General features: G+C 45.4%; 1 protein-coding gene across 2 annotated transcripts in view; it reads right to left on the bottom strand.

Moving 5' to 3' along the window:
• Window positions 1-17219: 17219 nt before the first annotated feature.
• Window positions 17220-24005, bottom strand: part of sntb2 (syntrophin, beta 2) — a 49943-nt gene continuing 43157 nt past the window's right edge. For both annotated transcript variants that reach the window (XM_072280069.1, XM_072280068.1), the window contains exon 7: window positions 17220-23327. In XM_072280069.1, the coding sequence (XP_072136170.1) occupies window positions 23263-23327 (65 nt within the window). In that variant the 3' untranslated portion in view covers window positions 17220-23262. The remainder of the gene's footprint in view (window positions 23328-24005) is intronic.

The following is a 24005-nucleotide window of genomic DNA, read 5'->3' as shown; positions in this document are numbered from 1 at the left end:
TTCCATGACACTACTGCTTGTTTCCGTTCCTTCCATATACGCTATGCCAGTTTCCTGTGTGAGGGGATCCAGGAGTACCCGTATTAACTGTTTGGAGAGAGACATTTATCATTGATGGTTTGTTTGGAAAGGAGAGGGAGACAGAGTTATTTACTACAGATATGTTGCTTTTGAAAAGAGAGAGAGAGAGCAAGATTAACGTTGGACTGTCACTTTAAGGCATTGGAAGTAACTTTGGATTTTTACTGAGTTTGGAGTTGGAGACAGCACCCAGCAGCTTGTAAGTTGCTATGGTGACCGAAGGCAGTGTTATTTAATGGACACTCGATGTTATGATTTTCAGCACGTTATTGATGTTACTTCCAAGGACTTGTTGCCTGCTTGTGTACTCCTTTACAGACAAAGGAGGGAGGGACTCTTTGAGTGACAGGTGATGCTCAGCCTGGTGAAATAAATGGGAGGTCAGATGATACAGTCCTCCGACACATGATCTGGACACTGAATGAGCATTGCTGTGCCCACAGAGAAAGTGGGTTTTAGAGGATCGATCCAACTTGCTAATCCACCGTTGAAGAAGGGGTTGACTGGTGGGGAGTTGTCTGTGTGTCCACCCTCGCCGGGGTGATAGCTCCACCACAGGAAAACTGGTCCCCCTGGTTAAAGTCACAGTTGGTGACTTGTAAAGGATTTCGGAGGACGACGAGAAGATCGACAGCATCAGCTCACCTGAAGACTCAACTCACTCTCTCTCTCCATCACTACTGAACTAAATACCACAAACTGAACTGAACTGAACTTTACTCAACATCGTAAGACTGTATCTTTTTACTCCTAGACTTAAAGAAGCTTGGTTTTTTCATACATATATATTCCACACTTACTTTTATATATAATCATTGCTAACCTGTTTGATTTATCTACATTTATATTACTGTATTGCGTAGTTACTAATAAATATTATTAGTTTATAGCAATACGAGACTCCAAGGTAGTTTCTATTTCTGCTGGTTCTTTATCCCCGTCACGGGGTACGTGACACCTGAGTAAATACTGATGCAAAAAAAACTGTTTAAGATCTCCCCCATCTCGTGAGGCTCCACACATAGACGACCACTCTGATTTTCTAGGGGACCATTTTTGTCTCTTACTATCCTTTTACTCTTAATATACTTGTAGAAACCCTTTGGGTTTACCTTCACGTTATCTGCCAAAGCAACCTCATGTCTTCTTTTTACCTTCCTGATTTCCTTCTTTAGTATTTTCTCACATTTTCTATACTCTTCAAGTACCTCATTTCTTCTTTGTTGCCTTTATCTGCTACACACCTCTCTCTTTTTCTTAACCATATAGCCATCCCTTGAAAACCAAGGTTCCCTATGCCTGTTAACTTTGTCTTTAATCCTGGCAGGAACATGCAAACTCTGCACTCAAAATGTCACCTTTGAAGGCCTTCCACTTACTGAACACATCCTTGCCAGAAAACAACTTATCCCAATCCACTCTTCCTAGATCCTTTCTCGTTTCCACAAAATTGGCCCTTCTCCAATTTAGAACCTCAACTCGAGGACCAGACCTATCCTTATCCATAATTAACTTGAAACTAATGACATTATGGTCACTGGACCCAAAATGTTCACCTACACATACTTCTGTCACCTGACCTGTCTGGTTCCTTAATGGGAGATCAAGTATTGCATTCTCTCTCGTGGGTACCTCTATATATTGATTTAGAAAACTTCCCTGAATACATTTGACAAATTTCACGCCATCTAACCCTTTCACAGTGTGGGAGTCCCAGTCGATATGTGGAAAGTTAAAATCCCCTACTATTACAACTTTCTGTTTCTTACATCAGTCTGCTATCTCTCTACAGATTTGCTCCTCCAATTCTCTCTGACTATTGGGCGGTCTATAATACAACCCTATTAGTGTGGTCACACCTTTTTCCGTTCCTCAGCTCCACCCATATGGCATCTGCAGATGAGCCCTCCGGGCTGTCCTGTCTACGCACAGCTGTGATATTCTCCCTGACTAGTAATGCCATTCCTCCCCCTTTCATCCCTCCCCCTCTGTCACATCTGAAACAATGGAACCCCAGAACATTAAGCTTCCAGTCCTGCCCCTCCTGCAACCAAGTCTCACTAATAGCAATAATGTTGTAATCCCACATGCCAATCCACGCCCTGAGCTCTTCTGCCTTACCTACAATACTCCTTGCATTGAAATAGATGCACCTGAGAACATTTCTATCACGTACAAACCTTTGATTTCCATCTATACATGCAGTCCTCACGTGACCTTTATCCTCCTCCACCTCACTATCTGCTCCAACACTCTGGCTCCCCTCCCACTGCAAATCTACTTTAACCCCCCCCCCCCCCCCCCCCAGAGCAGCACTAGCAAATCTACCCACAAGAATGTTAGTCCCCCTCCAGTTCAGGTACAAACTGTTCTTGTCAGAACAGGTCCCACCTTCCCTGGAACAAAGCCCAATTGTCCAGAAACATGAAGCCCTCCCTCCTGCACCATCTCCTGAGCAACGTATTTAACTGCATTATCTTCCTATTTCTAGCCTCAATAGCACGTCGGTCTCCTCCTCTAGGTAGTCTCCAGTCCCTTGGTATGAACATAGAATTCTCCAACTTCCGGTAATTCCCTCCCCCTCCCTATGTCACTCTGCCCCCTCCCCCAGCTGCCTATCTCCTCCCTCATGGTTCCGCCTCCTTCTACTACCTATTGTGTTTTCCCCTATTCTTTCTTCACCTTTCCTGCCTGTCACCTCCCCGCTTCCCCTCCCCCACCCCTTTATCTTTCCCCTTACTGGTTTTATCACCTGGAATCTACTAGGCTTCTCCTTCCCATCCTCCCCCCACCTCCTTAATAGGGCCTCTGCCCCTTCCCCCTACAGTTCTGACGAAGGGTTCCGGCCCGAAATGTCGACCAAGATGCAGCCCGACCTGCTGAGTTCCTCCAGTGTGTTGTGAGTGTTGCCTTGACCCCAACATCTGCAGATTATTTTATGTTTTCAATCAGATCCCCTCTCATCCTTCTAAATTCCAGTGTATACAAGCCCAGTCACTCCAATCTTTCAACATATGACAGTCCCACCATCCCGGGAATTAACCTTGTGAACCTACGCTGCACTCCCTCAATAGCAAGAATGTCCTTCCTCAAATTTGGAGACCAAAACTGCACACAATACTCCAGGTGTGGTCTCACCAGGGCCCTGTACAGCTGCAGAAGGACCGCTTTGCTCTTATACTCAATTCCCCTTGTTATGAATGCCAGCATGCCATTAGCTTTCTTCACTGCCTGCTGTACCTGCATGCTTGCTTTCAGTGACTGATGTACAAGAACACCTAGATCTCGTTGTACTTCCCCTTTTCCTAACTTGACACCATTCAGATAGTAATCTGCCTTCCTGTTCTTGCCACCAAAGTGGATAACCTCACATTTATCCACAGTAAACTGCATCTGCCATGCATCTGCCCACTCACCTAACCTGTCCAAGTCACCCTGCATTCTCATAACATCCTCCTCACATTTCACACTGCCACCCAGCTTTGTGTCATCTGCAAATTTGCTAATGTTACTTGCCAATTTTCAATCTATGTCAGTACTCTGCCCCCAATACCATGTGCCCTAATTTTGCCCACTAATCTCCTATGTAGGACTTTATCAAAGGCTTTCTGAAAGTCCAGGTACACTACATCCACTGGCACTCCCTTGTCCATTTTCATAGTTACATCCTCAAAAAATTCCAGAAGATTAGTCAAGCACGATTTCCCCTTCGTAAATCCATGCTGACTTGGACCGATCCTGTTACTACTATCCAGATGTGTCATAATTTCATCCTTTATAATTGACTCCAGCATCTTTCCCACCACCGATGTCAGGCTAACCGGTCTATAATGCCCTGTTTTCTCTCTTCCTCCCTTCTTGAAGAGAGGGACAACATTAGCCACCCTCCAATCCACAGGAACTAATCCTGAATCTATAGAACATTGGAAAATGCGTCCACGATTTCTAAAGCCACCTCCTTAAGTACCCTGGGATGCAGACCATCAGGTCCCGGGGACTTACTTATCAGCCTTCAGACCCGACAGTCTATCCAACACCATTTCCTGCCTAATATAAATTTGCTTCAGTTCATCCATTACCCTAGGTCCTTTGGCCACTATTATATCTGGGAGATTGTTTGTGTCTTCCCTAGTGAAGACAGATCCAAAGTACCTGTTCAACTCGTCTCCGATTTCCTTGATCCCCATAATAAATTCACCTGTTTCTGTCTTCAAGGGCCCAATTTTGGTCTAAACTATTTTTTCCCCTTTCACATACCTAAAGAAGCTTTTACTATCCTCCTTTATATTCTTGGCTAGTTTACCTTGGTACCTCATTTTTTCTCCACGTATTGCCTTTTTAGTTATCTTCTGTTGCTCTTTAAAAGCTTCCCAATCGTCTGGCTTCCCACTCATCTTAACATAGAACATACAATAGTACAGCACAGTACAGGCCCTTCGGCCCACAATGTTGTGCCGACCCTCAAACCCTGCAATTCCTCCATATACCTGTCTAGTAGTCTCTTAAACTTCACTAGTGTATTTGCCTCCACCACTGACTCAGGCAGTGCATTCACGCACCAACCACTCTCTGAGTGAAAAACCTTCCTCTAATATCCCCCTTGAACTTCCCACCCCTTACCTTAAAGCCATGTCCTCTTGTATTGAGCAGTGGTGCCCTGGGGAAGAGGTGCTGTCTATCCACTCTATCTATTCCTCTTATTATCTTGTACACCTCTATCATGTCTCCTCTCATCCTCCTTCTCTCCAAAGAGTAAAGCCCTAGCTCCCTTAGTCTCTGATCATAATACATTCTCTCTAAACCAGGCAGCATCCTGGTAAATCTCCTCTGTACCCTTTCCAATGCTTCCACATCCTTCCTATAGTGAGGCGTCCAGAACTGGACACAGTACTCCAAGTGTGGCCTAACCAGAATTTTATAGAGCTGCATCATTACATCACGACTCTTAAACTCTATCCCTCGACTTATGAAAGCTAACACCCCATAAACTTTCTTAACTAGCCTATCCACCTGTGAGGCAACTTTCAGGGATCTGTGGACATATACCCCCAGATCCCTCTGCTCCTCCGCACTACCAAGTATCCTGCCATTTACTTTGTACTCTGCCTTGGAGTTTGTCTTTCCAAAGTGTACCACCTCACACTTCTCCGGGTTGAACTCCATCTGCCACTTCTCAGCCCACTTCTGCATCCTATCGATGTCTCTCTGCAATCTTTGACAATCCTCTACACTATCTACAACACCACCAACCTTTGTGTCGACTGCAAACTTGCCAACCCACCCTTCTACCCCCACATCCAGATCGTTAATAAAAATCATGAAAAGTAAAGGTCCCAGAACAGACCCTTGTGGGACACCACTAGTCACAATCCTCCAATCTGAATGTACTCCCTCCACTACGACCCTCTGCCTTCTGCAGGCAAGCCAATTCTGAATCCACCGGCCAAACTTCCCTGGATCCCATGCCTTCTGACTTTCTGAATAAGCCTACCGTGTGGAACCTTGTCAAATGCCTTACTAAAATCCATATAGATCACATCCACTGCTCTACCCTCATCTATATGCCTGGTCACCACCTCAAAGAACTCTATCAGGCTTGTTAGACGTGATCTGCCCTTCACAAAGCCATGCTGACTGTCCCTGATCAGACCATGATTCTCTAACTGCCCAGAGATCCTATCTCTAAGAATCTTTTCCAACAGCTTTCCTACCACAGATGTAAGGCTCACTGGTCCGTAATTACCCGGACTATCCCTACTACCTTTTTTGAACAAGGGGACAACATTCGCCTCCCTCCAATCCTCCGGTGCCATTTCCGTGGACAACGAGGACATAAAGATCCTAGCCAGAGGCTCAGCAATCCCTTCCCTCGCCTCGTGGAGCAGCCTGGGGAATATTCCGTCAGGCCCCGGGGACTTATCCGTCCTAATGTATTTTAACAACTCCAACACCTCCTGTCCCTTAATATCAACATGCTCCAGAACATCAACCTCACTCATATTGTCCTCACTGTCATCAAGTTCCCTCTCATTGGTGAATACCAAAGAGAAGTATTCATTGAGGACTTCGCTCACTTCCACAGCCTCCAGGCACATCTTCCCACCTTTATCTCTAATCGGTCCTACCTTCACTCCTGTCATCCTTTTTTTCTTCACATATTTGAAGAATGCCTCGGGGTTTTCCTTTACCCTACTCACCAAGGCCTTCTCATGCCCCCTTCTTGCTCTTCTCAGCCTCTTCTTAAACTCCCTTCTTGCTTTTCTATATTCCTCAATAGACCCATCTGATCCTTGCTTCCTAAACCTCATGTATGCTGCCTTCTTCCACCTGACTAGATTTTCCACCTCACTCGTCACCCATGGTTCCTTCACCCTACCATTCCTATCTTCCTCACCAGGACAAATTTATTCCTAAGATCCTGCAAGAGATCTCTAAACATCGACCACACGTCCACAGTACATTTTCCTGCAAAAACATCATCCCAATTCACACCCGCAAGTTCTAGCCTTATAGCCTCATAATTTGCCCTTCCCCAATTAAAAATTTTCCTGTCCTCTCTGATTCTATCCTTTTCCATGATAATGCTAAAGGCCAGGAAGCGGTGGTCACTGTCCCCCAGATGCTCACCCACTGAGAGATCTGTGACCTGACCCGGTTCATTACCTAGTACTAGATCTAGTATGGCATTCCCCCTAGTCGTCCATCTACTGTGACAGGAATCCATCCTGGACACACTTAACAAACTCTGCCCCACCTATACCCTTGGAACTAATCAGGTGCCAATCAATATTAGGGAAGTTAAAGTCACCCATGATAACAACCCTGTTATTTTTGCACCTTTCCGAAATCTGCCTCCCAATCTGCTCCTCTGTATCTCTGCTGCTACCAGGGAGCCTATAGAAAACTCCCAATAGAGTAACTGCTCCCTTCCTGTTCCTGACTTCCACCCCTCCTCCCCTTTTTCCACTCTCTCTATCCCTTTCAAAGCACTGAAATCCAGGAATATTGAGAATCCATTCCTGCCCTCGTGTCAGCCAAGTCTCTGTAATGGCCGCTACATTATAATTCCATGTATGTATCCAAGCTCTCAGTTCATCACCTTTGTTCCTGATGCTTCTTGCATTGAGGTACACACATTTCAGCCCTTCTGCCTTACTGTATTTACACCGTTTATTCTGCTTCTCTTTCCTCAAAGCCTCTCTATATGTCAGATCTGGCTTTACTCCATGCACTTCTTTCACTGCTCTATCGCTCTGGGGTGGTAGCAAGCTGCAGATGTAATCCTTAACCAGCCTCTCAAAGCATTTGCTTATTATTGAGGTGAGTGCCTCAGGACGCCAGTCGTTCAGACATGTTACGCTGGTCTTTTTTAGGTACGGGATAATGGTGGATGTTTTGAAGCAGGAGGGACTCTACACTGGGAGAGGGAGAGATTAAAAATGTCAATAAACACACCCTGAGCCCCGCCTTGGGATGCCGTCTGGTCCCACAGCCTTGCGACTGTCCACTCATTGGAAACATCTGCATGCCTCAGCCTCAGAGATGACCAGGTTGCAGGTTGCGGCGGTGGCTCTCCTCGGAGGCTCAGAGTTAGCGACATCAAACTGAGTGTAAAAGCAATTGAGCTCATCTGGGAGAGAGGCCGCGACGTTGGCGACACCACAACTTTTGACTTTGAAGTCTGCGCTGGTTTGCAACCCTCGCCACAGGTCACGTGTGCTATTCGTTGTGAAACTTGACTCAATCCGTCACTGCGTTGCTGTATCTCAGTCTTGATAGCTTTGCACAGATCGTAGCTCCAGCTGACTGCCGGCAGCGTAAGCACGGAACTACAACAAGGTGACGAGAGATATTGATGAGGGTAGGGCAGAAGATGTTGTCTACATGGATTTTAGTGATACTTTTGACAAAACCCCTCATGGGAAGCTTGAAGATTAAGATGCATCGGATCCGCTGTGAATTGGCTGTTTGGATTCAGAACCGGCTTGCACACAAGACAGAGGGTCATGGCTGAAAGGACTAATTGAGCCGTACATCTGTAATTAGTGGGGGTCTACATGCTCTGTGCTGGAACCTCTGCTGTTTGTAATGTATATAAATAACCTGTAAAGTGAGGGGGAAATTTTAAAGGGGATTTATAAGGTTACCCTTCCTTTCCAGTCCTGAAGAAGGGTCTCAGCCCGAACGTCAACTATTTATTCATTTCCATAGATGTTGCCTGATCTGTTGACTTCCTGCAACATTTTGTGTGTGCTCTGGATTTCCAGCATCTGCAGAAGCTCTGGTTTAAGGTGTTTTTTTTTGTTTCTCCACAGAGTAGTGGTGCTTGGAACACACCGTCGGCGAAAGTGGTAGCGGCAGTTACAACTGCAACATTTAGGAAGCACTTACACAATTGCATGAATATGCAGAGAATGAAGGGGAGACAGATGTGCAGTTCAATTGTTGTCAGGGTCAGCAGAGGTATGATGGGCTGAAGGACATGTTCTTCTGCTGTACTGTTGTATGGCAGGTATCCAATCTGCTCCATCCTGCTACTTCCAAGAGCCCATGGACGTGCACTCTGAGATTTGTTCCTTCACACAAGACAAAATCTTTGTATTCTTATACTCACCAAACGCACATCTTCACACTTCTCCAGGCTCATTCCTGTATCCTTTCAATTATACTATTAATATCTTCCAGCCACCGGTAACTTTATTCATAATCTTCAACTCACCTGTAAATTTTGATAACATCTCTAAATTTGTTGGAATTGGTTTACTATTGTCACTGAGATACAGATAACAAAACTTTTCCTGTGTACGATTCATACAGATTAGTTACTTCTTACTTCAGTGGTTGGTAAGTTGATGGAGAAGATCCTGAGAGGCAGGATTTATGAACATTTGGAGAACCATAATATGATTAGGAATAGTCAGCATGGCTTTGTCACAGGGAGGTTGTGCCTTATGAGCCTGACTGAATTTTTTGAGGATGTGACTAAACACATTGATGAAGGTAGAGCAGAAGATGTAGTGTATATGGACTTCAACAAGGCATTTGATAAGGTACCCCATGCAAGGCTTATTGAGAAAGTAAGGAGGCATGGGATCCAAGGGGACATTGCTTTGTGGATCCTGAACTAGCTTGCCCACAGAAGGCAAAGAGTGGTTGTAGACAGGTCATATTCTGCATGGAGGCCGGTGACCAGTGGTGTGCCTCAGGGGTCTGTTCGGAGACTCCTACTCTTTGTGATTTTTATAAATGACCTGATGAGGAAGTGGAGGGATGGGTTAGTAAATTTGTTGATGACAGATTGGCGTTGTGGATAGTGTGGAGGGCTGTCAGAGGTTACAGTGGGACATCGATAGGATGCAAAACTGGGCTGAGTTCAACCCAGATAAGTGTGAGGTGGTTCATTTTGGTAGGTCAAATATGATAGCAGAATATAGTATTACTGGTAAGACTCTTGGCAGTGTGGAGGATCAGGGGGATCTTGGGGGGGGTCCGAGTCCATAGGACACTCAAAGCTGCTGCGCAGGTTGACTGTGTGGTTAAGGCGGCATACAGTGTATTGGCCTTCATTAACTGTGGGATTGAGTTCAAGAGACGAGGTAATGTTACAGCTGTATAGGACCTGGTCAGACCCCACTTGGAGTACTGTGCTCAGTTCTGGTCACCTCACTGCAGGAAGAATGTGGAAACCATAGAAAGGGTCTAGAGGAGATTTACAACCATATTGCCCCGATTGGGGAGCATGATATAGGAGAATAGGTTGAGTGAACTTGGCCTTTTTTCCTTGGAGTAATGGAGGATGAGAGGTGACCTGATGGAGGTATATAAGATGATGAGAGGCATTGATTGTGTGGATAGTCAGAGGTTTTTTCCCAGGGCTGAAATGGCTAACATGAGAAGGGACAGTTTTAAGGTACTTTTTTTAAGGGTGCACGATATCCTGGTACGAGAGGGAAAGCAACCAGAAGTCATGATACATGTTGGTACCAACAACATAGGCAGGATGAGGGATGAAATCCTGAAGTGTGAGTTTCAGGAACTAGGCAGAAGGCTGAAGAACAGGACCACAAGGGTGGCGTTCTCAGGATTGCTGCCAGTGCTACGTGACAGTGACGGTAAGAAATGGAGGAGATGGCAGTTGAATGCGTGACTGAGGAGCTGGTGTAGGGGGCAGGGTTTTAGATTTTTGGATCATTGGGATCTCTTCTGGGGAAGGTGGGACCTGTACAGATTGGATGGGTTGCACCTGAACTCAAGGGGGAGCAATATCCTTGCAGGTAGGTTTGCTAGCATGGTTCAGGAGAGTTTAAACTAATTTGCAAGGGGGATGGGACCCGGAGCGATAGATCAGTGAAAGAAGTGCATGGAGTAAAGCCAGATCTAACATATAGCGAGGATTTGAGGAAAGAGAAGCAGAATAAAGGGTGTAAAGGTAGTGAGGTAGAAGGGCTAAAGTGAGTGTACTTCAATGCAAGAAGCATCAGGAACAAAGGTGATGAACTGAGAGCTTGGATACATACATGGAATTATGATGTAGTGGCCATTACAGAGACTTGGCTGGCACCAGAGCAGGAATGGATTCTCAATATTCCTGGATTTCAGTGCTTTAAAAGGGATAGAGAGGGGGGGGAAAGGGGAGGAGGGGTGGCATTACTGGTCAGGGATACTATTACAGTTACAGAAAGAGTGGGTAATGTAGCAGGATCCTCTTTTGAGTCAGTATGGGTGGAAGTCAGGAACAGGAAGGAAGCAGTTACTCTATTGGGGGTATTCTATAAGCCCCCTGGTAGCAGCAGAGATACAGAGGAGCAGATTGGGAGGCAGGTTTTGGAAAGGTGCAAAAATAACAGGGTTGTTATCATGGGTGACTTTAACTTCCCTAATATTGATTGGCACCCGATTAGTTCCAAGGATTTAGATGGGGCAGAGTTTGTTAAGTGTGTCCAGGACAGATTCCTGTCACAGTATGTGGACAGGCTGACCAGGGGAAATGCCATACTAGATCTAGTACTAGGTAATGAACCGGGTCAGGTCACAGTTCTCTCAGTGGGTGAGCATCTGGGGGACAGTGACCACTGCTCCCTGGCCATTAGCATTATCATGGAATTAGAATCAGAGAGGACAGGAAAATTTTTAATTGGGAAAGGGCAAATTATGAGGCTATAAGGCTAGAACTTGCGGCTGTGAATTGGGATGATGTTCTTGCAGAGAGATATACTATGGTCGATGTTTAGAGATCTCTTGCGGGATGCCAGGGATAAATCTGTCCCAGTGAGGAAGACAAAGAATGGTAGGGTGAAGGAACCATGGGTGACAAGTGAGGTGGAGAATCTAGTCAGGTGGAAGAAGGCAGCATACATGAGGTTTAGGAAGCAAGGATCAGATGTGCCTATTGAGGAATATAGGGTAGCAAGAAAGGAGCTTAAGAAGGGGCTGAGGAGAGCAAGAAGGGGGCATGAGAAGGCCTTGGCGAGTAGGGTAAAGGAAAACCCCAAGGCATTCTTCAATTATTTGAAGAACAAAAGGATGACAGGAGTGAAGGTAGGACCGATTAGAGATAAATGTGGGAAAATGTGCCTGGAGGCTGTGGAAGTGAGCGAGGTCCTCAATGAATACTTCTCTTTGGTATTCACCAATGAGAGGGAACTTGATGACGGTGAGGACAATATGAGTGAGGTTGATGTTCTGGAGCATGTTGATATTAAGGGAGAGGAGGTGTTGGAGTTGTTAAAATACATTAGGACGGATAAGTCCCCGGGGCCTGACGGAATATTCCCCAGGCTGCTCCACGAGGCGAAGGAAGAGATTGCTGAGCCTTTGGCTTGGATCTTTATGTCCTCGTTGTCCACGGGAATGGTACCAGAGGATTGGAGGGAGGCGAATGTTGTCCCCTTGTTCAAAAAAGGTAGTAGGGATAGTCGGGGTAATTATAGACCAGTGAGTCTTACGTCTGTGGTGGGAAAGCTGTTGGAAAGGATTATTAAGAGATGGGATCTATGGGCATTTAGAGAATCATGGTCTGATCAGGGACAGTCAGCATGGCTTTGTGAAGGGCAGATCGTGTCTAGGCAGAGGGTCGTGGTGGAGGGAGCACATTCGAATTGGAGGGTTGTGACTAGTGGTGTCCCACATGGATCAGCTCTGGGACCTCTACTTTTCGTGATTTTTATTAACGACCTGGATGTGGGGGTAGAAGGGTGGGTTGGGAAGTTTGCAGACAACGCAAAGTTTGGTGGTGTTGTAGACAGTGCAGAGAATTGTCGAAGATTGCAGATAGACATTGATAGGATGCAGAAATATGCTGAGAAGTGGCAGATGGAGTTCTGGAGTTCAACCCGGAGAAGTGTGAGGTGGTACACTTTGGAAGGACAAACTCCAAGGCAGAGTACAAAGTAAATGGCAGGATACTTGGTAGTGTGCAGGAGCAGAGGGATCTGGGGGTACATGTCCACAGATCCCTGAAAGTTGCCTCACTGGTGGATAGGGTAGTTAAGAAAGCTTATGGGGTGTTAGCTTTCATAAGTCGAGGGAGCGAGTTTAAGAGTCGCGATGTAATGATGCAGCTCCATAAAACTCTGGTTAGGCCACACTTGGAGTACTGTGTCCATTTCTGGTCGCCTCACTATTGGAAGGAAGCATTGGAAAGGGTACAGAGGAGATTTACCGGGATGCTGCCTGATTTAGAGAATATGCATTATGATCAGAGATTAAGGGAGCTAGGGCTTTACCCTTTGGAGAGAAGGGGAATGACAGGAGACATGATAGAGGTAAACAAGATATTAAAAGGAATAGATAGAGTGGATAGCCAGCGCCTCTGCTCAATACAAGAGGACATGGCTTTAAGGGAAGTTCAAGGGGGATAATAGAGGAAGGTTTTTTACTCAGAGAGTGGTTCGTACGTGGAATGCACTGCCTGATTCAGTGGTGGAGGCAGATACACTTGTGAAATTTAAGAGACAACTGGGCAGGTATATGGAGGAATTTAAGGTGGGGGGTTATATGGGAGGCAGGGTTTGAGGGTTGGCACAACATTGTGGGCCGAAGGGCCTGTCTGTGCTGTGCTGTCTGTGCTATGTTCTATATTCTACCTTCCATGTACTTGGAAGTTGTTACAGAGGGGATGTCAGGGGTAAGTTTTTTTCTACGCAAAGAGTGGTGAGTGCATGGAATGGGCTGCTGGCAACCGCAGTGGCAGCAGATACAAAGGGGTCTTTTAAGAGACTCCTGGATAGGTACATGGAGTTTAGAAAAATAGAGGGCGATGGGTAACCCTAGGTAATTTCTAAAGTAAGTACATGTTCAGCACAGCGTTGTAGGCTGAGGAGCCTGTATTGTGCTGTAGGTTTTCTATGTTTAATACATTTTACAACAGTGCATTGAGGTAGAACAAGGGAAAACAATAACAGAACAGAATAACGTGTAAGGTATGGAGAAAATGCAGGTCGATGATAATGTACACGAAACAGCACACCCGAATGCCTTTGCCATCGTTTTGGGGGATTTTAACCAGGCCAGTCTGAAAAAAAATCACTAAGCAATTATCACCAACAGATCATTTGCAATACCAGAGGAAACACACTGGACCACTGATACACCACCATCAAGGATACCTACCGTGCTATTCCATGCCCTCACATCAGGTAGTCTAATCACCTGGCTGTACTTCTACTCCCTGAGTATAGGCAGAGACTGAAGACTGCAGCACCAGTAGTGAGGACCAAGAAGGTTTGGACAAGGGAAGCACAGGAGCACCTACAGGACTGCTTTGAGTCGGTAGACTGGACTGTATTCAAGGATTCATCTTCGAACCTGCATGAGTATGCTGCAGTTGTTAATGACTTCATTAAAACTTGTGTGGATGAGTGTGTGCCTACAAAGACTTACTCTACATTCCCAAACCAAAAGCCGTGGATGAATCAGGATGTTCGTCGTCTGTTGAAGGCTAGATCTGTGGCATTCAAGTCTGGCAGCCCAGGCCTGTACCAGAAAACCAGGTATGACTTGCGGAGGGCTATTTCAAGGGCAAAGAGACAATTTTGAATGAGGTTGGAGGCATGGCAACTCTGGCAGGGTTTGCAAGACATTCCTTCCTACAAAGCGAAACCCAATAGTATGAATGGCAGCGATGCTTCACTACCACATGAACTCAACACCTTCTATGCCTGGAAGGGAGAAAGGGAGAACACAACTACAGTTGTGAAGATCCCTGCTGCACCTGATGACCCTGTGATCCCTGTCTCAGAGGCCGATGTTAGACTGTCTTTAAAGAGAGTGAACCCTCGCAAGGTAGAAGGTCCCAATGGAGTACCTGTTAAGGCTCTGAAAACCTGTGCCAACCAACTGGCTGGAGTATTCAAGGACATTTTCAACCTCTTGCTGCTACAGGTGGAAGTTCCCACTTGCTTCAAAAAGGCAACAATTATACCAGTGCCTGAGAAGAATAATGCGGGCTGCCTTAATAACTATCGCCCGGTAGCACACATATCTACAGTGATGAAATACTCTGAGAGGTTGGTCATGACTAGACTGAGGTCCTGCCTCAGCAAGGTCCTGGACCCATTGCAATTTGCCTATTGCCACAATAGGTCAACGGCTGATGCAATCTCAATGGCTCTCCACACGGCTTTGGACCACCTGGATAACACAAACATCTACGTCAAGATGCTGTTCATTGACTATGGCTCAGCATTTAATACCATAATTCCCACAATCCTGATCGAGAAGTTACAGAACCCGGGCCTCTGTACCTCCCTCTGCAATTGGATCCTCGACTTCCTATCCGGAAGACACAATCTGTGGAGGTTGGTGATAATATCTCCTCCTTGCTGACACTGGTGCACCTCAGGGGTGTGTGCATAGTCCACTGTTCTTCTTTTGTCCTTTCTCTCTCTCTCTCTATATTATATATATAAAACAACACATACATACACACACACACACACCCCCACGACTGTGTGGCTAGGCATAGCTCAAATAACATCTATAAATTTGCTGATCATTGTTGGTAGAATCTCAGATGGTGACAAGAGGGCGTACAGGAGTGAGATATGCCAACTAGTGGAATGATGTTGCACGAACAACCTGGCATTCGACGTCAGTAGGACAAAAGAGCTGATTGTGGACTTCAGCAAGGGTAAGACGAAGGAACACATACCAATCCTCATAGAGACATCAGAAGTGGACAGCGCGAGCAGTTTCATGATCTCTGAGGTCCTAACCCGATCACAGCATATCGATGCTGTTATAAAGAAGGCAAGACAGCCACTATACTTCATTAGGTGTATGAAGAGATTTGGTATGTCAACAAATACATTCAAAAACTTTTATACGTGTATCTTGGAGAGCCCTTTTCTCACTGTTACCATCAGGTAGGAGATACAGAAGCCTGAAGGCACACATTCAGTGATTCAGGAACAGTTTCTTCCCCTCTGCCATCCAATTCCTAAATGAGCATTGATCCCGAGAACACTACCTCACTTTTTAAATATATATTATTTCTGGTCTTTGCATGATTTTTAATCTATTCAATGTATACATATAATTTATTTATTTATTTATTTTTTCTTCTATATTATGTATTGCATTGAACTGCTGCTGCTGCTAAGTGAACAATTTTCACGACACATGTCGGTGATAATAAACCAGATTCTGATGTGTAAGCTCATTATAAGGTTAATTATGAGGTTAAGAGTCCATCCTATAGTACTGGGGTGGTGGTGGGGGGCTTTCAATAGTCCCTATACCTGCTCAGATCTTCACATATTACAGCTAAAGAGGCCATTTGGCCCCCTCAATCCCATCAGTTTCAGTCCAGAGATCCCCTTAAAAGTCCTTTCTCACTTGCCCGAGTCTCCTTTCATTCTTTTGTCACTCGGTCTATATTCGAGGTGATTTGCTGGGCTGTTTCAGCTACCAGCAGACCTTTGGGATGTGGAAGGAAACCAGATCTGCAGACTCCACACATTGATATGGGATCAGGATTAAACCCAGTTCTCTGCAGTCATGAGGTTGCATTCACCACTGATACATCCTAGCCCAAACCCAGTGGAACAGCACACCATTAACTGGAATTCCCATTGGGCAGCCCTCGATTTCTTTCCAAGAGTCGGTTCTGGTCATCAACCTCAGGAAGGGGAGGGGGCGGTGCACACGCTCTTGTATACATAAATGATGCTCTGCTCAAGAGAATTGAGAGCCTCAAGTTCCTATGAGTGAGCATCACCTGTCCGGGTCCAACCACGACCAAGAAAGCTCACCAACGCACTACATTTTGGCATGTCCCCACCAACCCGCATCAAATTTTATCATTGCAAAGCCACCTATCCAGTCACATCACAGCTTGGTATGGCAACTGCTCCACGCGTGAACACAAGAAACTGTAGAGGGTTGTGGACTCAGCTCAGCACATCATGGAAACCAGCCTCTCCTCCATAGCCTGTCTATAATTCTGACTGCCTCAGCAAGGCAGCCAGCATAATCACAGGTTTCCCACCACACCCCCCACGCCCAGCAGAGACATCCTCTGTTCGCCCTTCCCATCAGGTAGAAAATACTAAGGTCTGAAAGCAGGTACCACCAGGCTCAAGAACAGCTTCGATCCTGCTGTTTTAAGCTATTGAATGGTTCCCCAATGCAACACAATGGACGAGTTCACAATCTACCTCATTCCAGCCTTGCACCTTATTGTCTGCCTGCACCACACTGTAACTGTAACACTTGATACTGCATTCTGTTACTGTTTTAGTTTGTACAACCCATGTGATGAAATGATGTGTATGAGGGAATGCAATGTACATGTGGCAATAATAAAACAACTTACAACTTATCAAAGGGAAGCTGCTAAGTTTGTTCAACACTGCTCAGTATCCTTACAACATTGGTCCCTTCCCCAGCAAGAGAAAATCTGTAGATGCTGAAAGTCCAAGCAACACACACAAAATGCTGGAGGAACTCAGCAGGACAGGCAGCATCTATAGACATGAATAAACAGTTGACATTCAGACTGCACTCTTTTCAATAGGCTTTGTCCCTTCTCCATCAAACAGAATACATTCCACCCCTCCTCCAGCTGCATGTCATCTGGTTACACATCACACCAACCAGCAGAAAGTGTTTTAAAAACTAGAACATTAGCAAAAAAGTAAACTGGATAATTTATTTCTATATACGTGATGTACAAAGTGCTGATACAGTCTTTTGTTTAATCATGGGTGGGTGATACCCAAGGAAACCTCTGACAATCTTCCCACCCATGTGACTTTGGTATCACAATACAAGACAGTTCGAAAAATAGAATTTCCTTGGCAATTGCAGATTCTCAGGAGCTGTATTACATTTCAATCAAATGTGAAGTTCAACTGCTTTCCTGCCTTCTGGGATAGGACAGCTTCCTCTAAGGCACTCTTCAACTCACTGATTTGGAGTGTTAGTCTACAGTGAAGGTGTTGTTAAAAATATAACAATTGGGTAAGCATTGCTGTCAGTCACCATTCACCAGCTTAATGGCAGAATCTGCACATAGTTATCATAACTAAACAATCCAATTATAGCCAGAGCAATGGGTCCTGTCATTGCCTGCCTCTCCTACCCCTTGATATGCATGGGATGGTAGCCCAAGCAACTAGTGAGGCTAGGATGCTTACCCTGGGAGATGGGGTCTTTGGATTTCAAAATCATTCAGTAAGATACCACGTAACATTGCAGTGCAAGGAAAGAGTTGTAGTCCTGGGGCTAATACATTAAATTGAACAGTCAAGGTCATCAAATCATCTTCAGATTGTTAAGTGTAACTAAAGGCATCAATTACTAATGAAGGCCAATGTGAATGAAGGAACCAAATTTACAGACTATACGAAGAGATGGGGTAGGTAAGGAGAACAGGGGAAGTAGTGGGAACTGATTTAAGTGAGAGCGACAAAGAATGTTGAGAAATGTTACGTTACTAAAGATAACAGACAACAAGGTAACAGAGAGACAACAGACCATTGCTGCAGCAGTGCTGGCCTTTACTGCAGGGGGATGGACACAAACATAGGGATTATACGTGGAGAAACCACTTGTGGAGTACTACACAATTTTGTTCTCCTTGCCTGCAGACAGCTTGGAGAAGATTTACTAGATTATTCCTGCCACGAAGATTTTGATGGATTAAGAAACAATGAGACAATGGGAGGTAAGATTGAAAACGATTGACAAAGTAAATGTTGAGAGCATGTTGTTTCACAATAAGCAGTGGCAAATGAAGTTAAGGGAAAAGAAAGAATTTTTTTTTTTTTTTTTTGGGAAGGTGACGAGTTTCAAAATCTCCTGTCACTGACATGAAGTTACATTATATTCAGGCCCTTTTGGTCAAGGGAAGAAAGTGGTTGTAGTCAAGACCAGGTTGAATGGTACAGCATACTCACAAGCTACCTTGTGCCAAGTTCTCATCCAAGGCACAGGCAAGAGAGGCTAAGATACCCAAGAACAGGTAGGCCCCATTTATTACCCAAGGGTTATGCAAAATTGGTACATCTACCTCAGAGGCAAGAGGCTATGTTACAGTCAGAGTAATGAGTAAAAGGCCCTTCAGCCAATCAACCTCCCAAATCCTGATGCACCTGGTGGAAACCCACAGGGTCACAACTGGCACCAGAGGTTAGGAATGTGCCTGGGTCTCTGGAGCCGATGGAAAGCAGCTCTACCCACTGAGCCACAGTGATTCTGTGGGTTTCAGTAATGAAAGGACTCTTTTTGATCAACATTATCCAATCCCTCATCAGTCTCTGTAAGACCACGTTTTCCCCAGAGGAGGGGTCACTGTAAACAGAGAATCCTACAACAATCCTGCTACCTCTCTGAGATGGCAATTTCAATGCAGAGTGTCTGTCCTTTCCCAGAGGAGATGTGAGGCTGAGGGGGCTCTGCTGCTTCCAAAAAACCAGCACAACCAGCTCTTCACGGACCTCATCTTTCAGCAGGATGACATGAGCTATGGCGGGTTACAGCAAACAGGAAACTTTCAGATTCCACGTCCTCAGATCATACAGAGGGAAATGGGCCCCTCAACCCAACTGATCCATGCTGACCAAGGTACCTCCTTGAACTCATCGCATTTATCGGCATTTGGCACAAATCCCTAACTGATTAAACTTTTCACATCCATGAAGTAACCCAAATGCCTTTTAGAAGATTGTATTTATACCTGCCTCTCCTATCACTTCCCCTGGCAGCTCATTCCATATACCCACCACCCCCTGTGTGGGAAAACCTGTCCCTCAGGTCCCCTTTAAAGCATTATCCTTTGCCTTCTAACCCTTTACCCCAGTAAAAAGACAGACCATCCAACTTGCCTGTGTCCCCATGATTTTACAAACCTCTCCAAGGTCACCCTTCAGCCTCCTTTGCTCTGGGGAGAGAGTCCCAGCCTATCCAGTCTCTCCTCACAACTCAGGCACACAGCATGGTAACAGGCCCTTCAGCCTGTATATGACCACGACAACCAGATGTAGGCTCTCTGGACTACTGCCACCTTGTCATGGTGCAGAGGCTTAGAAACACAGAAAGCCTACATCACAATACAGGCCCTTCGGCCCACAACGCTGTGCCAAACATACACTTACTTAGAAATTATCTAGGGTTACCCATTGCCCTCTACTTTTCTAAGCTCAATCTAGTCTCTTAAAAGGCCCTATCATACCTGCCTCCTCTACCATTGCTGGCAGCCATTCCATGCACTCACCACTCTCTGCGTAAAAAACTTACCCCTGACATCTCCTCTGTACCCAAGTCCAAGCACCTTAAAACTGCCCTCTCGTGCTAGCCATTTCAGCCCTGGGAAAAAGCCTCTGACTATCCACACGATCAATGCCTCTCATCATCTTGTACACCTCTATCAGGTCACCTCTCATCCTCCATCGCTCCAAGGAAAAAAAGCTGAGTTCACTCAACCTATTCTCATAAAGCATGCTTCCCAATCCAGGCAACATCCTTGTAAATCTCCTCTGTACCCTTCCTATGGTTTCCACATCCTTCCTGTAGTGAGGTGACCAGAACTGAGCACAGTACTCCAAGTGGGGTCTGACCAGGGTCCTATATAGCTGCAACATTACCTCTCGGCTCTTAAACTCAATCCCACGGTTGATGAAGGCCAATGCACCGTTTGCCTTCCTAACCACAGAGTCAACCTGCGTAGCAGCTTTGAGTGTCCTATGGACTCGGACCCCAAGATCCCTCTGATCCTCCACACTGCCAAGAGTCTTACCATTGATATTATATTCTGCCATCATATTTGACCTACCAAAATGAACCACTTCACACTTACCTGGGTTGAACTCCATCTGCCACTTCTCAGACCTGTTTTGCATCCTATCGATGTCCCACTCTGACCTTTGACAACTCTCCATTCTATCCACAACACCCGTAACCTTTGTGTCATCAAATTTACTAACCCATACCTCCACTTCCTTATCCAGGTCATTTATAAAAATCACAAAGAGAAGGGGTCCCAGAACAGATCCCTGAGGCACACCACTGGTCACTGACCACCATGCAGAATATGACCTGTCTACAACCACTCTTTGCCTTCTGTGGGCAAGCCAGTTCTGGATCCACAAAGCAATTGTCCCCTTGGATCCCATGCCTCCTTACTTTCTCGATAAGCCTTGCATGGGGTACCTGTCAAATGCCTTGCTGAAATCCATATACACTACATCTATTGCTCTTCCTTCATCAATGTGCTTAGTCACATCCTCAAAAAATCCAATCAGGCACGACAGACCTTTGATAAAGCCATGCTAACTATTCTTAATCATTTTATGCCTCTCCAAATGTTCATAAATCCTGCCTCTCAGGAACTTCTCCATCAACTTACCAAACATTGAAGTAAGTCTAACTGGTCTATAATTTCCTGGGCTATCTCTACTCCCTTTCGTGAATGAGGGATCAACATCTACAACCTTCCAATCCTCGGAACCTCTCCCGTCCCCATTGATGATGCAAAGATCATTGTCAGAGGCTCAGCAATCTCCTTCCTCAGCTCCCACAGTAGCCTGCGGTACATCTCATCTGGTCCCAGCGACTTATCCAACTCGATGCTTTCCAAAAGCTCCAGCACATTCTCTTTCTTAATGTCTATATGCTCAAGCTTTTCAATCCGCTGTAAGTCATCCCTACAATCGCCAAGACCCTTTTCCACAGTGAATACTGAAGCAAAGAATTCATTAAGTACCCCTGCCATCTCCATAGATACTTTTCCACTGTCACACTTGATTGGTCCTATTCTCTCATGTGTTATCCTCTTGCTCTTCACATACTTGTAGAATGCCTTGGAGTTTTCCATAATCCTGCTGGCCAAGGCCTTCTCATGGCCCCTTCTGGCTCTCCTAATTTCATTCTTAAACTCCTTCCTGCTAGCCTTATAATCTTCTCGATCTCTATCATTACCTAGGCTTGTGTGATCTTGAGAACCCGAGAGAAATGGTGTCTGCTGCCCTTCCCTCATCAACTTTCCTATTTTATTGAAAAACTCAATCAAATTCATAAGACAAATCTCCTACACACTAAGCCACAATAGATACCACAAATCAACCCTTGCATTTTCGAAAATAAATATATATTATTGCTCAGAATGCTGTCCAGCATCTTACGTACTCTGGATGCAAGGCTAACTGGTCTTTTGTCCTGCTATTCTTGAATAAAGGAAAACATTTTCTACCTTCTAATATTCTACTATCTCACCAGAGTATGGCAATGTTGCAAATACCTCAGCAAGTGTTCCCCTATTTCTTTTCTGGCTTCCCATAGCGTATTATCTACCTTCATACGTTCTAACGCAAGCGGCAGCTCTTCTACAGTAACCTGGACTGCTCCCAAAACATCTCCACTAACACCTCTCTCCATGGTAAGAACAAAGACAAAATAATCATTGGGACCTCTGCCCATCTTCAACTGCTCCACACATACATTTCTGCCTTGGTATTTAACAGCCATTGATTTCATCTCCCAAGGCACTCTTTTTCCCCTTAATACACTTCAAAAATCTTTTAGCATCCTCATTTTTTTCTGTCAAAGGACCCTCTTTGCCATTCTAATTTCCTTTTGAGTTTCCTCTGACACCCACTATATATTACTAGAGATTCATGATCCCAGCTGCCTATATCTGACCCTTTTCCCTTGACAGGGTTCCCAACTCCCAGCAGCTTTGACTTTTACTTTTCAACATTTATAACTTTGTTGTGAAGCTTTTCTACGCTCACCTTAACCACATAGTGACCTTCCTGATGCATGGTGACCACATGCTGGGAGGTGCTGAAGGCTGCTGTCAGAATGAAAAAAGGGAGATGAGATACTGGTGGTCACTGAGAGCAGAGCTGAGGCTCACACAAGTCAGCCTGTCTTTCACTGCTAGCCACAGGGATGACCAGCCTCTAACTGTGACTTGTTCAAGGGAATACTCATTCTACCCTATTTCCTAGTGCTTGAAGGGGTGGGGTGGGGACCAGCACCACTTCCATCCCACACACGCCTCTGGTTTCTGGCTTTATACCAACATTAGCATGAATAGACAGTGAGTGTACTGAGCCACAACAGCAGCACCATTGCTTCATTCAGCCCAGTGTCACTGATTTCACAGACAATTCCGCACTGCTGAGAACCTATTCCAGGAATATCACAGGAATACCGATGGTCTGAAGAAATGTGCTGCTTCAGGGTACTTATGGCTTCCTGAAACAAATCCACAAATCTGAGCTTTGTAATTTATACAACATTCTGTCCCTAGACAATAAAAGATAACAATTCATCTCATTGCATTAGAACACAGGTCCAGCCTTTGTAACACAGCAGGTTTTGTCTGTCCAGGCAGGAGGTCTGCCCCTGGACTGGAAGGTGTTGTACTAATCACAGGATAACACCAGACCAGCTAGTTTAAAGCTAACATCCTTTACAAACTATAAAACTGTGTACTCCAAAGCAAAGCAACTGTCTTTAGATTAATAGGTTAATGTGCACTTATAGGAGTCAGTTATTCGTACAGAAAGGCACATCTGGCAACATTCAGTAACATGGAGAGGTGTGTGACACGACTCAGGTGAGATTATCAGCTGGCTCGATTCTCCTGCACTTTCCATTCCTAATAGTCTTTGGTGTTTTTGTGCTGAGGTTTCACCAGACAATCCTCAAACCAACAGCCCCATCCGTGTCACTTTAGCCGAAAGAAATGAGTGAATGACAAAAACAGCAGGTTTTGGGCATGAATGCAAGTCCAGTGCCTGGGGAGAGGAGGAAGATCATTAGACACACAGAACCAAGACAACCAAACCCTGAAATCACTAGTCCTGGAAAAGGATTAGACAAGCAGCCCTTGTGGCTTCCTGTCCAATCTACCTCTCCTTTTGTCTGTCATTCATTGCAGGAGAACTCAATACAGATGGAGTGAGATTATGCTTCAGTTATATCCACAATCCTCCTTCTGGTGTCCTCTGCCAGCCCCAACAATAACCACGACCCTCTTCTCCCACCACCTCACAACATTATCCTCAGCAGAGGCCTCACTTTTGTCCTCCACTGCTGACCTTGGCAGGTATCTGTTGCCTTGCTTCAGTCAACTGGATTCCAGTCTGCTAACTTAACTGCTTCAGCACCCAAGTTCCACATCCCCCACCAACTATACTCTCCCGACTCCACCCAGCTCCAGCAGGAGCCTGCTAAGGCACAGGCATGCAAAGTCCACCTCCAGGTCCCCCACAGAAAATGCTGCCACATTCAAGTTACAAAGGTAAGGGGAAATGTGGTTAAATATTGGCATCCGTTAGTCTTGTGAACCATGGATTTGTGCCTTGGAAGGTTTCCAGGGCGCAGGCAGGGGCAAGGTTGTATGGAAGACCGGCAATTGCCCATGCTACGAGTCTCCCTTCTCCACGCCACCGCCATTGTCCAAGGGAAGGGCA

The sequence above is a fragment of the Mobula birostris genome, chromosome 15 (assembly GCF_030028105.1).
Source record: "Mobula birostris isolate sMobBir1 chromosome 15, sMobBir1.hap1, whole genome shotgun sequence".
Classification (NCBI taxonomy): domain Eukaryota; kingdom Metazoa; phylum Chordata; class Chondrichthyes; order Myliobatiformes; family Myliobatidae; genus Mobula; species Mobula birostris.
This window is presented reverse-complemented; position numbering and strand designations above follow the sequence as displayed.